Below are 25,614 nucleotides of genomic sequence, written 5' to 3'. Positions count from 1 at the left end.
GGACATGCACCTCATTTTACGGAAAATCAAAGGGTAAATAACGGACGTGACAGCGACAGACTAGTCAGAGCGGAACAAATGGACGTTGATCCATCCTCATCGAAATTTAAACACCAATCGTTTGACAGAGACCGAGGTGCCTATCAAGGAAACAGTAATAGAATGCAACAGGGGTATCAACAAAAACGTCCAGCAAATTCTGGACGTTACACAGGACCAAAGATCCAACGTGTTAATCATCTGGAGGAGGAAGTTGAGCCACAGAGTGAATCATTGTACGGTGCAGAAGCCGAACAAGCGGCGGATGACGTAAGTTTAGATCAACTTAATTTTTTAGGGGAAGGTCCCTCCTACCCTGGATTTCAAAGTCCCTAGGAGGGAAAGAAGTGAAACTCCTTATCGAGGAGTTATATGAAACCAACACCGGCTTTAAGGACACAACATTTCAGGGACACATTCTCTGTAAAATCTATTCACGGGGTTACTTCTATCATGGAAAAATGCTACATAAAAATATTTGGTGTAGTGGCAGAATTTTTCATCTTACCGGACTTAATATCATTTGATGGCGTGATTGGGCTCGACATACTAAACAGGGTCCATGCGAACATTGACCTTAAATCGAACACAATAAATCATGATTTTGGTGAGGAGGAAATCTTCTTCATTTCCAGTCATGACGTAAGCCATCTTAGGCTTCAAACAAATCTAGTACCAACAGACGTTAGGGAAGATTTTTCTAGGATGATCAAAAGGATGAATGGGGTTTTTGCTGACCCCAATGAGGCATTACCGTACAATACAAAGGTGATAGCAACAATTCGAACGGAGGACGAAACACCAGTTTACTCAAGATTATACCCGTACCCACTGAGTGTAGCGGATTTCGTGGACAAAGAAATTAAGGACTTGTTAGCAAATGGAGTTATCCGGCCATCAAGATCACCGTTTAACAACCCTATATGGGTGGTAAAGAAAAAGGGGGTAGACGAAAACGGACAGGCGAAGCAGAGATTAGTTATTGACTTTCGGAAGCTCAATGAAAAAACTATCGGTGATAAATACCCAATTCCCGACATAACAGGAATTCTTTCCAATTTGGGTGGTAGTAAATACTTCACCACTTTGGACTTAAAATCTGGTTTCCATCAGATTAAACTATTGGAGCGTGATAGGGAAAAAACAGCTTTCTCTGTCAAGAATGGCAAGTATGAATTTTGCCGGTTACCTTTTGGATTAAAAAACGCGCCGAGCATCTTTCAACGCGCCATAGACGACGTATTAAGAGAGCATATTGGGAAAAGCTGTTTTGTCTATGTAGACGATGCTATTATTTTTTCGGAAAACAAACAGCTGCATCTGAAAGATATAGAATCAATTTTAAATGAATTATTTAGGGCTAACATGAGAGTATCGGTTGAAAATTCCAAATTTTTTAGGACTGAGGTCGAATACCTGGGGTTCTTAGTTTCACAAGGAGGAATAAAAACGTGTCCAGACAAAGTCGACACAATACGAAGTTTCCCTGAGCCCACCACTCTAAGGGGACTCAGATCATTCCTAGGTCTAGCGGGTTATTATAGATGTTTTATAAGGGATTTCGCTAGAATATCAAAACCATTGTCGAGCATCATGAGAGGCGAATACGGTCGAGTTACTGCGTCCCAATCAAAAAAAATCAGAATTGATTTGACGGATGAACAGAAAAAGACCTTCGAAACAATTAAAGAAATTTTAGCGTCAGAGGATGTAACCCTGACGTACCCAGATTTTAACAAACCATTCGATCTAACTACTGACGCGTCGGCTCATGCTATAGGCGCCGTCCTCTCTCAGGAGGGCAAACCGATTACCATGATTTCTCGCACTCTGTCCGGGAGCGAGGAGCATTACGCTACCAATGAAAGGGAATTGTTAGCTATTGTATGGGCATTGAAAGCTCTTAGAAACTACCTGTACGGCGTAACAAAACTTAATGTTTATACTGACCACCAGCCGCTGACCTTTGCGGTTTCGGATAGGAATCCTAATTCGAAAATTAAAAGATGGAAAGCCTTCATAGACGAATGCAACGCAAAGCTAATCTACAAACCAGGAAAGGAAAATGTGGTGGCAGACGCTCTATCTAGGCAACATATAAATGCTTTAGATAACACGAGCATCGAGACAATTCATAGCGAGGAATCATCAACCCATACAATTGAAAGATCGGAAAAACCGGTAAATTGCTTCCGCAACCAGATTATTGTGGAGGTAGGTACAGAACCTCAAAGAAAAACTTTTATAATTTTTGGAAAAAAGACAAGGCATATCATTTCTTACCGAGAAAAAAAGGATTTATTAGAACTTTTACAGGAGGCCGTAAACACAACAGCAGTAAACGCAATACACTGCGATCTGCATGCACTTGCACAGTTTCCGCACGAACTGGTCGAAATGTTTCCAACAGTTAAATTCAGACATACGGAGAAATTCGTTAACGACATTACGAATCCGAATGAGCAGCAGGAAATTATCGCTGCTGAACATAACAGAGCGCATCGAGCAGCGCAGGAGAACACAAAACAAATTCTAGAGGATTATTTCTTTCCAAAAATGGTTAAACAATTTGTGGGAAATTGTCGAACTTGCTCGCGGGCGAAGTATGATCGGCACCCAAAGAAACAGCTTATCGCTCAAACGCCCATACCAACATATTGTGGAGAAATTCTTCACATTGACATATTTTCTACCGGGTCCAAGTTCTTCTTGACGTGCATCAACAAGTTTTCAAAATTTGCGATAGTACAGTCGTTGAAATCAAGAACGATAGTAGATGTCAAACCACAGCTCCTTCAGTTACTCAACATGTTTTTCGGTACTCGAATAGTTTATTGCGACAATGAGAAGTCGCTGAATTCACACAGCATCAAAGCTACATTAAAGAATCACTTCAATATCGACATTGCGAATGCTCCACCACTACATAGTACATCAAATGGTCAGGTGGAGCGATTCCATAGCACACTAATGGAAATAGCACGATGCCTTAAACTTGACAAAAATCTTGATGATGTTGAGGAAATTGTCCCTTTAGCTACGATTGAGTATAACAGGTCCATTCACACAGTAACGGGGATGAAGCCCCTTACCGTATTTCGTTCAATTAGAGATGACAACCAAATACCATGCCGCTTAAGAAACGCACAGGAAAGAGAACTAACAACTCATAATAAGAACAGGCAGGATAGGGAGTTCCCTGTTGGAGAAAAAGTACTTGTTAAAAATAACAGGAGACTAGGCAATAAGCTTACGCCTCTTTATACTGAGGAAGAGGTGGAAAAAGACTTGGGTACAACAGTTTTAATAAAAGGGAGAAGGGTCCATAAAGACAACCTTCGTTAAACTTAATCTAGAACCTAGGTGTTTCTAATGATAAACAATTAACAAAAAAGTTTCATATATGTTTTTAGGATTTACAAAAGAAAGAGAAATAAACACCGGTCACCTTTATGACATACTTCTGGCTAGAAACAGAGCAATTATTACAGAATTAAATAACATTATAACAGCTGTCACTTTCGCCAAAATTGGGGTCTTAAGTCCCATTCTCTTAGACAGTAACGAAATAAATTTCATAACAGGAGACGAGCACTTCACTGACCTTACCGTGGCCGATGTTATGGCAGTGGCTAGAATTAAGATATTACAGTATAATAACATAATTTACTTTTTAATAAGATATCCGATTCCTATGTTTAGATGTAAGAAAATTACTATTTTACCGGTAGCTCATGGCCACCAAATCCTGCACCTTGAAGAATCCATCTTAGCCAAGTGTTATAACCATACCGTAGCCGTAAAGAACTGCAGCGACACAACACCAACGTTTTGCTTACCATCTCCGACTACATCATGCGCTCTGCAACTACTGACTCGCAACACCGCTAATTGCAGTACAACATTTAACAACCTCACACCAATTTCACCGATAAGTGACGGCCTTGTTGTCATCAATGACCAATTGGCTGTCATCGAGGAAAATAATGAGGTCCCTATTACGGTCAACGGAACATACCTCGTGGTCTTCAAAAACAACGTGAAGATTAATGGTACGACTTTTTATAACGAAAATTCTACATTGCCTCTAAAACCTGAAACTCCATGGGCTTCTACAATCAACTTGACGCAGCACACAGAAATATTAAGCGCTTCTTACCTTCACCATGTGAATCTAGAGAATGTTCAAAGGATCAATCACCTGCAGAGATCAATCCATTATGGCCACGTTACAGGTTTCTCAGCCTTTGGTGTCTTATTAATCATGGCATTCACTGTTTACGTCCTTCTCAGGATAAGGAGGACCAAGAGAGAGATTATCATAGCCAAATCCGTTGAAGCTGCAATTAAAACCGCTTCTTTGAGGACCGAGGACGTTCCCCATTTAGAAGGGGAGGAGTTATCGCGAGGAAACGACACACCCTAATTCCCGTCGTAATAAGAGCCTACCACTCTGCACATGTCGCTAAGTCAGCACATTTTGCGTGAGAACATTGGCCAGACATCAAAGTAAACAAACACCATGCACGAGGCGCAAGGTCAGCAAAACGTCAGCAGAGGAGCCACAACGCGATGCGGGTTGGTGGCTTGAGCTAAGTTAGGAATAATTTTAAGTGGCACTTTATGCTTGACAACTAAGCCGAGATGACGGCAAATAAAATAATTTTAAAATTGAACAATACATTTGAATAATTTACATATCTGACAGTCTGAACGATACTTTGGTTAAAAGTTTCGAAATAGAAACTGCTGTCCAAACATTTGGAATCTTGAGGCTTGAATAGATTTCGTCCGGCACTACTCCAAGGAATTATTCTCGAAAAGTTTTATAACAACATATAGGTTGGTGATGAAAGCATAAAATGGCATTTAAAATTGCCTTGCAGCTGTGATTTTTGTCTGATTTCCCACTGCAATGTAGGGATGTAAGGTTACATTCACCTACGTTTGCTTAAAATCAATCCAGTAGGTTCTTAAATTTATGTTATTATTTTAATTATTTATTAAAATGTACTTTATTTCATTATTAAAAGTGGTTTTAAATAGAATATGAGTGGTTTCATAATTAGCCTTTTGAAAGTATTCTGTCAAGAGAAGCTCAAACCATCAAGAATCAAGATTTAATGTCAGTGCATATACTTTTATGCAACTGCCGATATCTGCTCTTTATGTATCTTCGATAAACTTGGACGCTTGCTCGTTTTTTGCTATTTTATGTCTCCGGTTTCTCTTAAAATTTGCACTCGGTTGGTCACATAAAGACATTTCGAACAACCATTTCAGATCTTCCCAGTTTGAGGGCAATTTGCGGATTGGACAAATGTTGTGCATTAAAAAAAGTGACTTTTTTGATTTCCAAAGCTGCTTACATTTTTATTATCCAAATTGCTTTAGTCGACTGCGTTTTTTTCCGACAACACGAAAATGAATAAAGAAAATAAAATTGTGGGGAGTGTGGATGAAATAAGTGAGTTTTTTTCCATAATTTCATTTAATTATAATGGGGAAAAATGAGGTGTATAACATCAGCGTAGTTACATAGACGTCTCGAAGTGTAACCAATTCTTAGTAATGATACATAGAGGTTGATACATATAACATTTGTTATCAGAGAGCTATTAAATTAAGTCAAACCAATGTGGTGGACAAACCTTTGTGTTTGTAAAAAGATTTTTGCTTTGCAAAATTTTATTTTGGAAGTTTATTCAAACTATCAAATAAATTTTTAACTCTGACTAAAAATCAGAAACTAAACTTATTTTTAACAAAAATATGAATTTGAACTACTTTAAGTATGAACTTGACATCGCATCGGCATTCTTAGCTATTAGCAATTTATGTTAACAAATTTTGTAGAATCCGATTATTTTGTCTCCGTTACGTTAAGGGATCGTCTCAGTGTAACCCACCGAAAAATCACTGATTTCGCGAATTTTTTGAAATGTTGAAATTAATTAATCGGTAAGTTTTTTTTTTTTTTATAAATAAATACTACATTCAAGACGAATACAAAATTAATTTTTTATGCTTATTTATTGAGTGTATATTAGTTAAATAAATTGTTGAAATGGCACGTATAAAAACTTATTTTTTTGGGTTTAAAAAAACTACAATACAGTAATTAAATAACTTATTTTAATAATAATAATGCCCGGTTTCACAGTCCCTACTTAAGTTATCCTTAAGTACTGAAAATGGGAGACTTAAGCAGTGCTTAAGTAACAGCTGATTTTTGTTTTGAATTTTCATTTATTTGTCAAAAGAAGAATAATAAGAAATAAGAAATTATTTTGTGTGAAAAAATATGGAATCGGATAAGGATTTTCACCAGTTCCAATTGCTGCTCCAACTGGCTAGCGCTGAAATTCGGGGTTCTTTTGTTGTTTTCTTCCATTTTCGATATAACTGGAAAGTTATGTATTGCCCGTTATAATTTAAATATTTCAAACATATTTTTTGGATGACATTTGTAAAACATATGTTGCACATAACGTAGCCATATATCATAATAAAATTTTATAGAAATTAAGCATTGACTGTGAAACGCAAACGACTACTCGGTCTGCAACAATGCTTAGCTCAGATTTTATTTGGGTACAACTTGAGCATGGACTGTGAAACCGGGCATAAAACTTTTGTAAGAATTGCAGGCAATTTCTATCTTGAAATTAATTTTCTGAATACTTTTGTGGGGCATTGTATCTGTCATTAATATATGAGGTGGCAATAAATGCGTGATACATACATATATACGTACATATGTATTTATTTTCTGTTGCATAAAAATAATGATTTCATTGATATTACTTACCCATGTCATCTTCAGGCTGCGAAAAGTAATTGATTAAATCCTCAAGGCACATGACCATTTCGTTTAAGTTTACTTTTTGAAAGAATATTGAATGTCGTCGATTAGATTGTAGTGTTTCCAAAGCACTATAATTATTAAAAAGTTAATATTTAAATTTTTGACATATATTTTAGCCGGATCTACTTTTAAACTCCGAATGATATGCACTTAATGAATGCAAGAAAGTTGTTCCAACTTATGCAGTATTAGACGGCTTCGATTCGCAAAGGGAATTGAGCAAACTATATGAGAAGCTCAAATCAATGGGGTTTGTCCCGAAAGTAATAAGACTTAGTCGATTTAAAAAAATGTATTGAATCAATCAATACTATTCTTTAAAAACTTTTAAAATAGGCTCTTTCTGCTTGGATGCAGCGCTGCCAGCGCCAAGCATTGAAAGCGCAACGGAAGGTATTCTCCGGAATAGCATTGAGAGCCGAGGTGCATGCTGCTTGGATCCCCTTTCATCGGCCTTTTCAGGAAAGGAAACAAAAAAGTCCGGGGGCCACATCTGGGCTGTAGGCGGCTGCGGGAGCGTTGTGATGCAGCCTTGTTTAGGTAGCGGTTAACAAGAAAGGCGGTATGAGCAGGGGCGTTGTCGTGGTGCAACTTCCAATCGGCTGCGATGTCTTGTCGGACCCGATCAACCCTTCTTTTGAGTCTCTTGAGGACTTCCACGTAAAACATGGCGTTGACGGTATGCCAAGGAGGAACAAATTCATGGTGAACGATGCCTTTGCACAACTCACTGAAACACGTTGCGCGAAAATGTTTGTCCTGCCTCTCTAGGTGCTCGGAGAGGACTAACCAGCCGCTGGTTCGCTAGCTAGGATCGCGCTCTACCGAATCCAGTCGTTGCGCGTACGCTTCGAAGTACAGTCGCGGCGGAAGAAAATCAGTCCTATTACTTTCTGGACAAGCCTTGTATGTTACAAACTAAACTTATTTTCTGTTGCATGCACAGTAGTTTTAAAATTCTTAGTAAGGAAAATTTTGTATAGCGTTAAAAAACGTTATTTCTGTTTTCTATAAATTACTTTAATTAATTTATGTCTTATGTTTTACACATACAAATATTACTAATTCAACTCGTAAACTTGTTGCTGATTTTATAAGTAATTTTTTTGACAATAGAGCAGAAGTGAGCAGGGAAATGGCGAATCGAAGGCAGCTATTGATAAGTAGGTAATATAACAAACAAATGCTGGAATTTGAAGAAAATTAGAGACATAACTTGCGAAATTAGTTTTAAAATTTACATAATTATTAAAATTATCGTTTCCACGGACAGACGTATTAATACACATATGTATATAACACTGTATCTATTTCGATTAATTTTACTGCGGTTAGGTGAGCAATGCTATTATTATTTGTTGAACAACATGCGAAAGTATAAAAATCAAATCAAAACATGATAAAAATTAAGTAGAATCAGTTTTGAGTTAAACTGTAAAGTTAATACCACGATATTAATTTTGTTTTCCACAATTAAACACTTAATGATTATAAAATGCACTACTATAGTTACTTGATGAATTGTGTAAAAAGACTACTGCATTTTCGAATAACCCGCGCAGTTTTGGATTCCTCTTCTTGAGATCGTGAAAAATCTAAACAATCATCCATTTTTCCCTCTTCATGGAGAATTGCTTGTTTTTCTTCCACTTTGCCGACACCCTTTTTCTTAGTTTCATAGCTTTTGTAGCTGAGCCATAGGCTGGACTCACAGTGTTGCACAATAACAGTGGTATCACCATACTTAATGATAGGTACACCGATAACTTCTAGATCTTTGTCCTCCAGTACTTTTTTCTCGTCGTCTTTTTCCTGTCTTAAGCAGAAAGTCGTTGATGCAATAGATGCTTCCTCTTTTTTCACCTATTCAATAAAAAAATACAATTTATATATCAACGAAAGCATAGCGTAAGGCTTAGCTAGCTACCAAAACTAATTCGTTATTTTCGTTCACACCAAGATATCGTCCAGTGGTAATATGACGTATGCGCATTGGATGGTACCAGTTAATAAAGCCACCGGTCCATTTAGTGCGTGCCAATTCGAGACGCCATAACGAACGAGCTTGCGACATTACTGAGCCACCCTCATACACAACAATGCTGAGGTAAAAAGTATTGTTGGAAAACAGTACGCATATTTATAAAAGAGTTAACAAAATATAACATTTAGAAATTACTTTTGGCCTGCTTCACGACCCCATGTACTTGGTATAGTTAAACATTCATCACCGCCATGAAAAAATCGTAAAACATCACCGCCAAAAACATATCCAACATATTTAACTCGTGATATACCAGTACCATAAGGTTGAACCGACCAGTGTGTTACATGAAAACTGGCGTTAACAATTGACTGTTCGTTTTCTTTAGTGGTGTGCTATTGATTAGAAAATATAATAGTATTAAATAGTAAAGGGTTTGTTTGAAGTTAGGTATATACCAAATATCGTTCGGTGGCTACAGAAACTAAAATTAGATCATCACCCACTCGTACTTTCTCGCCTTCAGACCTTTGTTTACTTGCAGGATGTACTGTCCACCAGCAAGCCTCACCTTGGCTATGTTCTTGCAATCCAACGTCAAAAGACAGCTTATCGTTTGAGGAAGAAGTGGAAAGGCATGCTAGGTACTACCGAAAATTAAAGAAATTAATATTTAAAACTAACTGTTTTATTGCTACTTTTTAAAATTTAACAATGCTGATATACCATTACGTGCAGTATTCTTACCATATCACTATTGTGATGCCGCAAAAGTATAGCATTACCATAAAGCAATGTCCTGTGACCAGAACCAGTTCCTTTTCCCTGGAAGTAAGCAAGGCAAGTGCGAGCATTCATGTATAAAAAGGCTATAAATTACGAATCAAGCAATAGTACACAATGCTAAAATTGTATGCAAATGATACATATGATTAATTTCTTAAACACATATTTATGTATGTATATATATAAATTTCGTAATAATTGAATTGAAGAAAATAGAATAAGGATACTTATATAATCAAAAATAATCGGACGCACTTTTCACTTTTATAAGATGGATGCATCTACAAGGCTATGACATAACATATGACGAATGACGTGGAGATAAAAAGTATGAGTTTCACCAATTAACACCGACTATTTACATTTCATGCAACTATTTTTTCATAAATGTTTTATATTTTTAGATTGTTTTGCTAAATAGAATTACTGTTAAATGCCAAACTAAATTACAACTATTAAATTAAAATACATATGTAAGTAAAAGTTTGAAGACACTGCCTCACTGTCAAAAATTGGATTAACAACATGCTACGATTACTTGTTACTTATGTGGCATTGGGAAATAATCAGATATTAATACAGCTTAATTTATTTCAAGTATACGGTTTCTTATTAGGAGTTTACTTCTTACTTAGAGAGTCAGAGAGAAACATTTCACTATTGAAGCCCTTTGAATTAAACACACAATTTCTGTCCAGCTCTATGCCGTCGAAAACTTTGTATAGTATACTTTGTTGTATATGGTATATGACAATTATGTGTTATCAGTAAAACAGAGATCTCAAATTGCGTAATTTTAAAAATAAAACGTTGGCGTAACAATATTTGAGTAACTCCATAGTAGGCACAGGAATGGAGGTCAAAGCAATGAAAAAAGATGGTGGACGACATAAAAGAATTATAATTTATCGTTATTTCTATTTGAAAGTGGAAAAAACTTTCAAGCTGGATCGGGGAAGGTTTAGAAATAAAAAAAAACCTGCACGATTAGGACTCTTTTGGCGCCGCGATTTGAGGGTATAATCTGAAAGAGGATGATCTCTGGATTAAAAAATGCATACACATATACCCTTCTGAGACTTATAGTTTACGAGATATTTGTATTTAAAGTTCCACAATTTTGTATGCAATTCACTCTCATTTCATTTTTATTTACATGACATGACAAACAACAGAGTTGCCGCATATTGTGTTTTGAAAAAATTATTAAAAAATTTTCTGTTTAACATATATAGAGAAAGCAGTACAAATGGGTTTTGTATCTTATGTTATTTGATAAATAAAGTCGGTCCAACACTGGGGTGTTCATAGTTCTCTTGTGTCGAACTACTTTCTGTACTGACGGTCATCGGTCCAACACTGGGGTGTTCATAGTTCCTTTGTGTCGAACTACTTTCTGCACTGGGGCCTTCGGCATCGTCAAGGCTAAATACAATTTAAGTTCGTAAATCGTTAAAATGTTAAATAAATTTTTGATTATTTTATCAGGAGACAAAGTATGGCAACACTGCTATTTGTTATAAATGTAAACATATGTAAACTCTTGAAAGTTTGAACTTGCGAAATAGTTTATAAGTATATTTATTTTCTTAAAAAATACACAATTAGGGTAAATTTTGGATATATTTGAATGTGTACAGTGTAATTAAATATACATATATTAATTGAAAAATGTGTGAAAAGTGGGTTAAACATAGCCAAGTAACGAGCATTACTTTTACAAATTTTTGAACTTTAAATAGAAATATCTCGAAAACTATGAGTCTTAGGAGGGTATATGTGTATAAATTTTTTAATCCTGAGGACCTCCTCCATCCATCCGTACCATCAAATTGCGGCGCCAAAAGAATCGTAATATTGCCAAAAAACCGTATGCTTATCGTGAGGAAAAGTAGGAAAATTGGAAAATTCCAAAAAGTAACTTTTTTTCATAAATTTTTTTTTTCAATTGTTTTTGTTTTGGTTTTTAATTATTTGAATCGTTCAAATTTGTCGTTTGCTTTCTTTATCCCAGCTATTCAAAAAAAAAAAAAATATTGAAAATTATTCAGTGAAAACTGTATGTATGTTTCACACAAAGTGATCACATACAGACTGAAATTTGTTACGATGTCACAAAGAGGTCGCTCTACTATCGGTCGGCGTTCTTTTTGGCATCATCATACTTGTACATTGGCAGCCCAAGGCACATGACCGAGTACTCCCAGTATGCGATGACATACATACGTGAGGAATTATGGATCGCAGTCAATCAGCAAGCGATCGTCACGATGTCACAGCACGACTTTTCAAACAACAGTTGCGATGTTTGACGGACTTTATCGTGAAGCAACGTATTTGCTAGATGTACTCTGTTAAGTGGCAAAAGTGAGGTGTGCCGCGCGCACATATTCTTCTTTGGATGGTGGTTCCACCAGATCAAATTGATGAAATCATTTCTGCGGAAATTCCTGATGCAGAGAAAGGTCCAGTATTATACGAAGTGATGAAAACCAATATGGTTAATTTACCATTTCGGTTTGTATGTCTGACAATAAATGCGCGAAACACTATCCACGCGCTTTTCTTTCGGAAACACAAACTGGAAATGATGGATATCCACTCCATCGGCGTCGCCCACCAGACGATATTGGCAGAACATTCAGCATTCAATTTAGAAGAGTTCACATTCAAAACTCATATCAATATTGAGTATTGCAGTTTTGTGAAATCGATAAAATACGTTTGTAAGTACGTCACCAAAGGAAGCAACATGGCGGTATTGGTCTTGAACGATACGGTCGATACGTGAACTGTAATAAAGCGCTTTGTAGGATATTTACTTTTGCAATTTATGAACGTTTTTCGGATGTTGTGCGTCTCGCAGTTAATTTGGAGAATGTCCAAAGACTGTATTTCAACCCAGAGAATACAGTACAGCCAGTGGAAACACCGCCAGCAACAAAATTAACATTGACGAGTTTTTTCTCAACTTTCGTCAGTGATCCGTTTGCAGGAACATTGCTCTATTCGGAACTGTACTGATATTATACATGGAATGCATCGTCGAACAAATAGTTACACAGAAAGCAAGGCCAACCAGTAGATGGACATCCAGGTATGTTCTCAACTAATGCATTAGGACGAATTAACACAATCCACCCGAAAAAACAACGATTGCTTCTACCTTCGATGGCTATTGATTAATTGACACGGTTCAACTTCATTTGAGTCATTGCGTACTGTGAATGGTACGGAGTGTGCAAGTTTTGGAGAAGCAAGCCAGCAATTACAATTGCTGGAACATGATAATTGCTGGAATCAAACGATATACGATGCGATAGCTACTTCGAATGCAAATGAAGGTCGCACACTTTTCGCGATGATCATTTTGATATATCAACCTTCAAACCCGCGTCAATTATGGGATACCAACAAAAATGACATTGCCGAAGACATTTTATATCCTATTCGCTAAGAATTGGAAATGGGTCAATTCCGGTTGATACTTCCGGTGGTTTGATATCAATTCCATCTGCCGTTTATTAACCGTGAATTATCGAGTGAAATTTCTAAATTCTTTGGAGAGGCTTGGTATGCCTCCGCATCATTTGCGTCTCAAACTTGGATCTGTCGTCATTATGTTTCGCAATTTTCATGCGCCGAAACTGTGTAATGAAACCCATTGATTGTGACGCAGCTATCGAATACAATGTGGCAGAATGCTTGATTCTACGAATTCCTTTGAGTTCTAACGATTTACCATTTCAGTTAGAACGTCTTCCGTTTCCAGTGAAAATTGCATTTGAGATGACAATCTACAGGACACAAGGATAGTTGCATAGTGTGTGGCATAAATTTGGAAATGCTATGTTTTTCACACGGCCAGATATACGTGGCGTGGTTACTAGTTGGAAAACCATATTTTTTGTACACCGGAACAAAAACCAAAAAATGTTGTTTATCAAGCTGCGTAACATTGAAAAAAAGAAATGAAATGTTAAATTCAACTTTGTTTTCATTTCAAAACACATAATTTCACGCAGGACAACGGCTGCGTTGTCAGCTATTAGTCCAATAAAAAAATAAATAACTTTTATTCTTAAAGTAGTCTCTTTATTAGTCTAAGTAGATGGAACAAATCATTAATATAATGTTGTCCTTGATCTCCTAGCATACTCATATAAATACGTACATGCACTTATTTGCCTCCTTAAATGAAAATTGACTTTATATCTGAAACCAAACCAAAATTATGATATAATACAACACAGACCTACAATAATTTAATACCGCTAAAAGGTATGCATTATAATACATTAAGTACCGTGATAAATTCTTGATTCTTTCTTTTTTACTGCTACATGCATATACTAATTTAATTAAAATTTTTTTTAAAGGTTAGATCCTTTCATTTTAGAATAATCGTAATACTTCATCAAAAACTGTCTTCACTTTTTAAACTAACTCTTCGTAATTTTGGCAAATCATTCTTGATTCGATGGTGTTTTTAAGTAATTAAGTTTTTTTATTTAATTTCTAGATCATCGCCTCACTAATTACAGTTGTCTTGTCATATATTTTGTTACAAAGTTTACAATTTTTATAGCGAGGACAATTCGCAGAAAAAGTGCAATGGATACTTATGAGCAAAAAACTTTAAATTTTGAAATTGCTTGGGTTCCGCACTATTAATCATTGATGACAGAAAGAGAAGTGGTCGTTCTGGAAATCAATATCAAGACTTTTGTGAAAATGAGGTTAAAACTGGGGTAAAACTTAACAAGCGGGATGTTTTAAAAAGAGTCGTAAAGCAGTTAACCAATAATCCCTTCGATGGAGAACAATATTACTGGTTTCATAAATGCAGAAGGCTGGCCATCTGGAAATCAAGATTTGAATCCATTGTACAAGTATACAGTTTGTGCTCAAAGTTTATTAATACCCCACAGAAATTTCTGAAAACATCTTTAGGACGAAGAGCGTCATCAGTAACAATAGAAACTGCGAGTGCTGCATTTTAAAATTTTAACCACTTCGTATGACATATTGTAAGCTATAATAGTTATTTAACCAAACTATGACATAACACTATCGACTCCAAGCAAACATTTTTTTAGACCTATGCATTGAATATACTTGCATATATATTTCTATAATTTACAACATTTGGTTGTGATTTTGAATTATTTAAATAATATTTTAATGAAAGAGAGTAAGAAACTCATTTGAACGGAAAAAAACGTTGATTTCTGTCGATATGAGCTGCCGACATGGAAAATAGTACGATAGAGTGCCACTCATGTTTTCGATTTACTTCGAAGACTATTTGCAACATTATTTCTGAAACATGCGGGAAATTTGGATATATACATGTACATATAAGTACATGGACATTTGACACTGTAAATAAATATTGGTAATCTTCTGATTAAGGTTAATATAAACGCAATTCATGCTGTCACATATACTAAGTACTATATTTCTCAGAATGCTGACTTTTAATTTAAAATAACCTATGATTTGAATACTTTCAACCAATAAAATTTTTGTTTAAAAAATCCACTTAAAATGCTAAATACTTGGTTAAATTTTAGAATATTTCCAATTTATATAAAATTTTACCATGACCTGCACCATTGAAGTAGTTGTATTGGGAAGAAATTTTTATTAGCATTATTTTATCACCAGATGAAGTTATTGAGGAAAGTGCACATGCATACCGAACATAAAAAGGAAGAAAAAGGTAAAATAATTAAATATTTATGCAAATGAGATAAATAATGTAAATAAAGTAAATGACTTATTGATCTTAAAACAAAAGTTAAATTTTATATTGCTTGGATCATACATATATTTTATTTTCTATTAAAGCTAACAAACTGCGTTGAAGCAGCCATTTTAAAGTAATGTTATTTTATGTGAAAATGAAAGAAAGTAACGTACGTAACGGTAATAGTAACATTTTTTTTATTTTACGGAAGTTGGGTGTTGTCACATAGTTATATGTAGTATTCTTGATATGGTTTTAAATAGCATCTGCAGGAATGTTCCCTCAAGTGATTTTAATTTCTTCACATCACCACAAGTTCGAAAACATTAGCATTGAAATTCGTTAGATTAATTTATAAAGAACTGCTTCGCTTACGTAGTTTTGAATAATACCGTGCCCCTGAAACATCAGTCTCAATTAGTTTATGAATTATGTTTTAGTACAATGATAACTTCTGTTTTGAGTTTTTAGTTTTCTAGCTCCGGGTATCACGAATCTTTAACGTTATAATAGTTTTGTTCACCTAACGGATGTTTGCATCACCAAAAAATAATCGAAATTAATGTGGAATATTGTATAAATAAAAGATCAGAATGACAAGCCGAGTTGAAATTCGAGTGACTGTCTGTCCGTTCTAGCGACAACTTGAGATTTCTTGATGAAACTTCCTACATACATACAGATACATCATACATGTGTTCCTTCCATCCAATGGAGGTTGGTACTAAATAGGCCTGGCTCTGCCCCAAAATAAGTTTGAGGTAAATATCTCACAAATCATTTTAACTTAATTTCCTCAGAACAAAACTTTGACTGTATTAAAATGTATGTAATCTCATTATAACCACACCCTTTATATAGGTTTATTGAAATCAGTTTAAAGTGCGATAACTGACTAAAAAAATAAATACGTCAGAAGCATTTCACAATTAGGATGGAAGGGATGGACGAAATCGTAATACAACCACGTCTACTTTCCATATAACAAAATTTTAAATTCTATTTTTTAGAGATCGTTTTTTCCTTGCAAATTTGTGTTCTGGTACCTAAAGTGGGTAAAAATGGTAAATTCTAGTTTGATCAATCTGTGAGTTATCTTATTAATCTAATGATATGACATAATGATTTTGATATTGCTATGTCATAATGTCAAAATTGGATAAAATCGGGTAATACTACCCGTAGCCCCCTATTTACCCAATATCAAACTTCCCTTTGGATCTGTATCGTATATAACGGTTAACATGTAAGATACCTTAAGAAAATTTACTGAACATATATACTGGATATACATTAGTTTATATCACGTATACTATAAACAACTTTTTTTATTGCATCGGATTTTCGGTTATGTCGGTGTCTAATATATTTAAGTTTTGTCAAAAGTTAATGCAATCCTAGCTCATATATAGGGGATTTAGGGATTTCCATTCATTTTGTTTTCCAGCGATTATGTCGGTCAATATATGCCATATTTTATTGACATTAAGTGCGAAATTTTTTTTCTTACTTCCCAAATAGCACAATTTTAGATTCCATTTGGTTCTTTCACTTTCCAGTACACAAATTAAGAAGTAATTCATATTGTGGGGTAAAACCGTACCAAGGGAGGGAGAGAGGAAGGAGGCGTTGGATTTCGAGGTTGACATTGTTGTTGGTGTTAATACTGGTTCCCAGATAGACGAAATTATCTATGACTTCGAAGTTATGAATGTCAACAGTGACCTTAGAGCCAAGTCACTACGACTGTTTGTTCGATGGCAGGAGATATTTCGTCTTGCCCTCGTTCATTGCCAGACCCATTTGCTTCACTTCCCTATCCAGTCAGAAATAATGGCGCGAATGTTGAGGCCAATGATATCAGTACACTTTTATAAAAGATTGTATCTGTTCGATTAAACTCTGCAGCTGGAATTATTTTCTTCAGCACTAAATTAAAGAAGTGCCACGATGGGGAGTAACCTTGTATAAAACTACGTTTGGTATCGAACGGCGCAACCTCGGTTTACACAACCGTATTAGTTTTGCGGAGATACCAAATTCAGATATAAAAGCAGCTCTTTTTCGTACTGTCAAAAGCAGCTTTAAGATCGACGAAGAGCTGGTGTGTGTCGATTCTCTTTTCACGATTTTTTCCAAGATTTGAGCATAGTGAATAGCTAGTCAGTTGTTGATTTTCCAGGTGGTTCAATCAGTCTGTTGACGATGGACTCCAATCTTTCCCACAATACGCTCTATATAATCTTATATGCGATGTTGAAAAGGTTCACCCAACGATAGTTGGTGCAGATTGTGAGCAGAGCACACTTAAATTCGAAACTTCGAGCATGCTTTCGTCCAACCATATTCCACAAAGAAACTGATGTATGCACCTTATAAGCTCTTCGCCGCAATGTTCGAATAAATCGGCCGGTAATCCACCGCCCCCACCGCTTTATTGTTCTTTAGACGGGTAATTACCATTCGAAGACCATGAAGACATGATTAGAGAATCGGGTTCACCATCTCCTGATGTTATGCCTTCACTGCCATTCAGCTTGCTGGAGAAGTGTTCCTCTATAATTTTTGTATGCTTTGAGCATCAGCCTCTAGATCACCTCTGGCGGTTCTGACAAGAGTATGCTCGATATGTTAAATAACTTCGCTTTGATGCGGATTGTGACTAGACGTTCATCCACCGGGGTACTCAGCGACGGAATCTCGCTCCAACACCGAATTTGCGCTCCTTTATATGGACGTATATCTTGGACGGCGGTGATGTCATCATTTATTCTAATGAGGGCATCAACTAGCTGGGCAGTAGAACCTCCCCACTTAAGGGACCGGATATTCTAAGGTCATGCTCTTAAATCGTAATCCTTAATACGTCTTCACTGGTCGTAGTCAGAAAGGGGGTCTCTCATTCGTGGCTGTTTTCTTCTTTTTATTGGTAGTGTTTTTTACGTAGCGGGTCTCAAACCCAGTGCACAACCCTTCTCACTTTTGCTTGCCTTCACACGGATGTTTTTTGGGCTACCCAGAGGATACTTGGTTTAAGACCGGAAGTCGTGAGCTGCTTGAACCCTCTGTGAAAGGATCGTTGCTCGCCACTCCCAAGTGAACGGCGTTCAGATTACTTTCCTCGCATGTGTGAACTTCTACATGGCTCCATCCTCAAGCCCCTAGGTACCGAATATGTAGACCCCAGTATCTATAGTTGATTTTTCACCGAAAGTATGAGTCAATATATGGGATATACAATTGAAATTCAGAGAGAATCCTTTCCTGTCGATAGTAACTTTTTTTCAAGAATTTTACTGCATGTATCGGCCAATATTTTAGTTATCTCAATGAATATTAAAGAACTTGTTTTTGCATAACAGTGTATCTTTGTGCCTAGAATAAATAAAATTGGGCTAAAATTGGACCTAGCTCCCATATAACTAATATCAGCATTTTCGAACATTTTCATGTCGGCCAGTGTATGAGTTATATATAGTATATGCATATATAAAATTGCTTGGATTCCGATCCTCTAGTGGACTATTTACCTCCTAAGGTATTTCCCTTTCGGTTGGCTCCGAACTTAGCCCTTCCTTAGTTGTTTTTAATATAAAGTTTTGCAGCACCTGAAAATATTTCCCTTTTTGTGAATTGCGAGAGTATAAAATGTGAGATTACACCTGAACTAAACACGACCTTACTTATGATATTAATATTATGCGCTTGCGATTATTACATATGAATATATTTGTAAAATTGCATGATCTTGCCGGACATTCGACTGGGTCATTTCTCGACATTAGCGAGGTGTCAAGCATTGTACGCAATGTGTCTATGTTTAGATGTGAAACATGAGGCGGCGCATCGCCTTGTTGGAAATAGAAATCGTCCGCGTCAATTTCATGAAATTCCGGAAAGAACATCGTGTTATAACCTCAATAGAGACATTTTTGTTTTTGACGAAGCCAAAAATTGGCCTCATCTTAGAAGATCGTACTTTGCGCGATAATCTTGAACAATTTTCAAGCATTATATCAAATTGAAAAACGTGGCATGATGAAATGGCAAACCATACTGAACATACTGACAAAATAAATCAAATTTATCAAAATATGTCATCCTTATTGGTAGACGCGTTATAATGTAATAAGTTTTCAAAACTCACAGTTTCTGATCCAGACGCAGTTACTAATTCTTGCAATGCTCGAACTGATAGTGCCTGCTCAATTACGAAAACGCATTGGGATAGGTCTGGCGGAATATTTTTTGTCCGCTATATTTTCCAAAAAACAATGGCGATTACCAAATCCTTCAGCTGCTAAACAGACGCGTTCACCAGTTGCGGTACATGAGAGACAAACCATATCTTCCTGAAAATGATACGTGTTTTAATATACAATTATTAATAAATTATAAGAGAAAAATAATAAATAATTATAAAATGAATACTTAAATAAAATAAAGACTTATCAGGTAAAATTAACGCTCAAATGTAATATTTGCACTAAATTTTATTGATAGCGTGATGCTACATACTTCGCTTAGGGGTACATTGAGTAGATGTTTTACACATGTCACAATAAGTTCTCATAAACGGAATTGAATGAATTGAATTTCTACTCAACATCTTGCACGGAAGGATTTTCCGATGACAATGAAGAATTCTGTAGAATGGTTTTTCTTTATTATTGGCTATTACTAAATTCTTGCCGTTCTCCCTCCGAATATTAACAAGGAAGAAATTGGTGTTCTCATTTAGTCATGATGAAGTGAGGCGATCGTTGTATTTGCTACTCTTGTTCATTTTCGTGTAGGGATATTCTACGCAGTCCTTCTCCTCGCTGTTTGCGAAAATTTCTGCTAATCGATGTGTCACAATATAATCCAACTCAGACCGTGTTTGAAATCAAATCACAATACCGACAGCAGTAATTTCCCGTTGATTATTAAGTTAAAACGTAACCCCAGTTGTATCATCAGTTGTCAAACTTATTTCTTATAAAATTTTGGGGAAACATCTGTTTAATGTAAGCAACAACGAAAACTGAGTCTTCGCTAGAATCAAATAGGCATTATTTGATATTGGGGCGTTGCGGAGGTAACTGTTCAATGAACAGCCACGTGCGAAGGTGGGGTTTAACCGACTTATTAACATTCATCACGCTGTCATACTCATGTATAAATAAGTTATATTATTAAATAAGTTATATTATTATATCATATTATGTCAACTCTACGACCTTTGGAGTTATTGGAGTAAATATTGCAGGACTTTGCTGTGCTGTAAACTTTGTACTCCAATTACTCCAATAGTTAAGGCAATGCGAGTATTGGCTTTTAACATTGGATTCATTGTGCAAATCTAAAATAACAATCTCTTAATTTTCACCAATACATACACAGATAAATGTATTTAGACAAGAAAATATTTTTGAAATTTTTCCTTAACATTTTCCATACGTTTTTCAAACAGGAAAAACGCATCATTTTTATCAGGTTATCTCGGCTGTGTGAATTATTATTATTGTGTTTATTCATTATATGCCGATACAATGATTCGAGTTGACAACAATATAATTGAACGTAACCTTATCCTAGTATATAACTTCTTCTTCTTAATAATTGGTCTTTGTTCGTCGAGGAGGAAAAGTTTTCAAGGATTTCGAAGTTGCTTACATACCAAAGAACTCTTACAATGATGCTTGAAGTCATAGATTGATAATTTTGGAGGATTTCAGTGTAGGCTGTACATTTAAGGAGTATGAAATCCGTCAACCAAACTCTTTAGAGTCGTTTCCTTCAGGCATTTCCATATGCAGTTCAAAAATAAAAGAAATCGGATAATAACCACGCCCACCTCCCATACAAAGGTTATGTTAGAAATCACTAAAAGTGCGTTAACCGACTAACAAAAAACGTCAGAAACACTAAATTTTACGGAAGAAATGGCAGAAGGAAGCTGCACCCAGGCTTTTTTTGAAATTGAAAATGGGCGTGGCGTCGCCCACTTATGGACCAAAACCATATCTCAGGAACTAATAGACCGATAGCAATGAAATTCGGTACATAATATTTTCTTAACACCCTGATGACATGTACGAAATATGGGTTAAATCGGTTCACAACCACGCCTTCTTCCCATATAACGTTATTTTGAATTCCATCTGATACCTTCTCTGTATAATATATACATTAGGAACCAATGATGATAGCGGAATAAAACTTTACACAAATACGGTATTTGAAAAATATGTAAATGACGGATACTGAAATCTCGATTATCACTTTATCATGGGAGAGTATAAAATGTTCGGTGACAGCCGAACTTAGCCCTTCCTTACTTGTTAGTTTTAAGTTTGCCTCATTTTCTCTATATTTGCGTCTTCCAAGTGAGTCTTCTGTCCAAATAAAATCTTAGGTATTTGATAGTTTCACTTTCAGATATTGTAGTAAAATGGCTCTACGGAAGGACATTTTCGGTTCTAATCTTCTATGTCAATGAATACAACTCAGAAAATGCTAATTTTTCTTGGATATAATATTCACGGTTACTTAAAAATGACTTCATCAGTAGATAGTAAGGCGCTGGAAGTCATTTTTCTATTAAGTAAACCTGGATGACATACTTTATCGAATGCTTGTTTAACATCTAAAAAACCCCTGCACAGTAGTGCTTGCATTTGAAAGCACTCGTGATAATTTTAACAATTCGATGGCCCTGCCCAGGTGTTCCGTGTCCCCTTCTAAACCTAAACTGACATTCGGGTAATATATTTCGATCATCTAAACAGGAAACGTTCTCTAAAACTTTAGGGAATGTCGCCAGTAAGCTAACTAATAATTATCTTAGCATATTTCCATTGACTTGGGTAGTGGCGAGTTGAAGAATAGAATCTATATACATATATAGTATAAAAGAAAGATGTTGTTAGTTACACCATTTATAACTCAAGAACGGCTGAATCGATTAGGCTGAAAATTGGTGGGGAGGTAGCTTAGAACTAGGGTATGGACATAGGATACCTTTTATCTCTTTATGACAAAGTTTAATACAACTCAAAAATATAAAAATTATATTTCAAATAATAAGCATTTGTTCAAAATTCATGTTTGTAAGAATCATTTGAATATTTCATTTCTTCAAACAAAAAAAAAAAACAATAACAATAATAAAAACAATAAAAAAAAACTTAAATCTATATATGTGACCTAGTCTACGGAAAGGGGGCTTAGGTGTCAAAAAATCAATTTTCACTTTTTAGTTGAATTCGGATGGAAGATGAGATGCTTTTTCACGTGATAGAATCCAAAAAGTCATAACTTGTTTGAAAGTTCCCTAAAAATGTAGAGAAAGAAGAGTAAAAATACAAAATAATATAATTTTTTTGTAATGAACAAAATACATTGAATTATAAGCTATAAAGACATGATTATACACTAGAAAAACGTATTATGGGCCAAAAATAATAATGCTGAGTAGTTTATGTATTTTTCTTTGTTGTCGTTTTCCTTGAGATCTTTTTACGTGTTGATCCTGAGGAAGATGGACCTGGTTCCTCGTCTGGTTTGAGAACATCTTCACTAGTTTTTGCCTTCCGTTTCTTCGATGCCTCATAACTTCTGTATCCTGTCTCTGTCCATATTTCTTCCGCCCAGCAAGCTTTGCGTATACACTTTCTAGCTTTTCGTTACTCATAATTCCACCTTCGATGTGACTTAGTATCACTAAATCAAGTTCATTTTTCGACATCTCTAAACAATTGTTCCGCGTACTCTCGATCATTTCCCGTGGTATCAGTGTATGACATCTATTATTACAACAATCTTTTGACAGAAATTTTGTTACCAGCTCCTCCTCCTTTACTTCAACAACAGACAGGTCAATCTTAACAAAAGTTTGTTCGGTATCATCTTCTGCCTGAGAGATACATACTTCGTCTTCATCATAATCGCTCTCTTCATTGTTTTCATCATCCTTTTCATGGAAATATTGTGGGTATACGGCACTGAACTCCTCATCAACACTCATGTTTCATTTCATGCGAAATGCGAAGACGATAATCAACAGAAACACTTACACAAATGTGATAACAGAACATCCGGAAAGAGAAACGAATGAAAACAAGACAACAGCAGCTGCGCGGTATTAGAGTAAACGTCACTTCTTCAGTGTTACTTTTTTAAATGTTCCACACTAGCAACTTACACGATGAACTATGTATAATAATATTCCGACCAAAAACAACACAAAGGCGAACAATTAATGAGATAACGAGAAACTGACGAAACGAGTTGTTTATTTTTAACAGCTGTTTCCCAGAAAATACGAACAAAATACGGTGGAGCGCTGCACGTCTGGTTGCACGTCTGGTTGCTTAGAAGGTTGAGGTAAAAAGGAATGAGTCATCTTTGCGTGGTTGTAGTGTTTGCTTTCTTCGATTTCGTAATGGCCGACTTGTTGAACTGTCATTTTGCTTAATGGCTGGTGAGCGAGACTCGTTGTTTGACAGGGATGGCAAATGAGTGCTGTCGGCCACCACATCCACTCCCCTCCCAGTGACTTGGTCTGAAGGAGAAATGCACGAATTGTTTGGGTTGGGTGGTGTGGGTTTTGGGTTGTCTGTTAACTCAATGTATGCTGGCTTCAGCATGTCGATTGAGACTGTTTTGTCTGCCCCATTGATCCTGATAATGTAGGTTTTGTCGTCAACACGCTGGATGACTTCATGGTGGCCAGTGTATGGTTGTTCCAGAGGCTTCTTGATGGAGTCTACTACCTTGAAGACGTGGGTGCACGTGTCAAGGTTTTTGAATAGGAACAACTTGTGTTTGGTGTGATGAGCTGTTGGTGTTGGCCTGATTGCTTGGATGATTTGCCTGTATTTCCTCACGAATGTTTGTGGATCAGCTGGTGTGCTTGTTGTAACGAAGAAATCACCGGGTATGCGCAGTGTAGTCCCGAAAAGCATTTCAGCAGGAGATGCTTTCAGATCTGGTTTGTATGCGGTTCGGAGTCCTAGTAGAACTGACGGTAGCATGTCCGGCCAAGGTGTCTCATTGTTGCACATGAGAGCCGCCTTGAGTGTGCGGTGCCAACGTTCCACCAGACCGTTCGATTGAGTATGATACGGTGTCGTTCTGATACGATGAATGCCCAGCATTCGTGAGAGTGAGGTGAACAGTGCTGATTCGAATTGCAGACCTTGATCAGTGGTGATTGTCAAAGGTGTACCGAATTGACAGATCCAGTGAGTGTAAAAGGTTGGCGTGTTAATCAACTGTCGCAGCTGTCATGTTGCGCAGCTGTCAAATGCGTAGATGATTGGTTTGTGGTCGGTGAAGATGCTGAAGTTTCTTCCCTCGAGAATGTGCTTGAAAAACTTGATGGCAGCAAAGATGGCTAGAAGTTCACGGTCGTACGTGGAGTATCTGGTCTCTGCTGGACTGAGCTTGCGGGAGAAAAAGGCCAGTGGTTGTCATGAGTCCTTGTGTCGCCGGATCTCAAAGAGAGGATGGCGTTTGGTGCGAGGAAAGCCAGGCGCGTGGCTTGGATGACACTATTCTTGCAGTCTTGCCAGGCTTGATCTGCAGAAGGTGTCCACTGGATTTTAGTGTTGTCCTTCTTCTTGGCATGTTTGAGAAAGTCCGTCAATGGTGATTGGTTCTGGGCCGCTTGAGGAATCACTCGCCGGTAGTAGTTGACGATCCCCAGGAAACGACGTAGATCGCTGACGGTTTCTGGCTTTGTGTAATCGGCGATTGCTTGCGTGCGTTCGTCGGGTGGAGTGTAGCCGTCTTTGTTGATGGTGTACCCCAGGTAGATGACTTCAGACTTGCCAAACTGGCACTTCTTTGGATTGATGGTGAGATGATGTGCGCGCAGGACTTCAAAGATGGTGGTGAGATGTCGTAGGTGCTGTTCGTGGGACTGAGAGTAGACAATCAGATCGTCTATGAAGCAGGCCACGAAGTCCAAATCTCTGAGGATGTTGTCCATATGCCTTTGGAAAGTCTGCGTGGCGTTGCGTAGTCCAGGTGGCACCATTCTTCTTGGGCACCATGTGGATAGGGCTGGCCCATGGGTTGTTGAGTTAAAAAGGAATGAGTCATCTTTGCGTGGTTGTAGTGTTTGCTTTCTTCGATTTCGTAATGGCCGACTTGTTGAACTGTCATTTTGCTTAATGGCTGGTGAGCGAGACTCGT

The 25,614-nt window shown here is 36.7% G+C and overlaps 1 protein-coding gene across 1 annotated transcript in view; it reads right to left on the bottom strand.

Moving 5' to 3' along the window:
• LOC126754488 (ryanodine receptor) overlaps window positions 1-25,614 on the bottom strand; it is an 80,192-nt gene that overhangs the window by 35,774 nt on the left and 18,804 nt on the right. Inside the window, 8 exon segments of the mRNA XM_050466496.1 lie at window positions 6,851-6,975; window positions 8,421-8,770; window positions 8,835-9,009; window positions 9,087-9,286; window positions 9,350-9,538; window positions 9,639-9,716; window positions 19,577-19,678; window positions 19,680-19,781. Of these exon segments, the coding sequence (XP_050322453.1) occupies window positions 6,851-6,975; window positions 8,421-8,770; window positions 8,835-9,009; window positions 9,087-9,286; window positions 9,350-9,538; window positions 9,639-9,716; window positions 19,577-19,678; window positions 19,680-19,781 (1,321 nt within the window).

Source organism: Bactrocera neohumeralis, chromosome 4 (assembly GCF_024586455.1).
Source record: "Bactrocera neohumeralis isolate Rockhampton chromosome 4, APGP_CSIRO_Bneo_wtdbg2-racon-allhic-juicebox.fasta_v2, whole genome shotgun sequence".
NCBI classification, from domain to species: domain Eukaryota; kingdom Metazoa; phylum Arthropoda; class Insecta; order Diptera; family Tephritidae; genus Bactrocera; species Bactrocera neohumeralis.
Note: the sequence above shows the minus strand (reverse complement) of the source record. Positions and strands in the feature narration are given on the sequence as shown.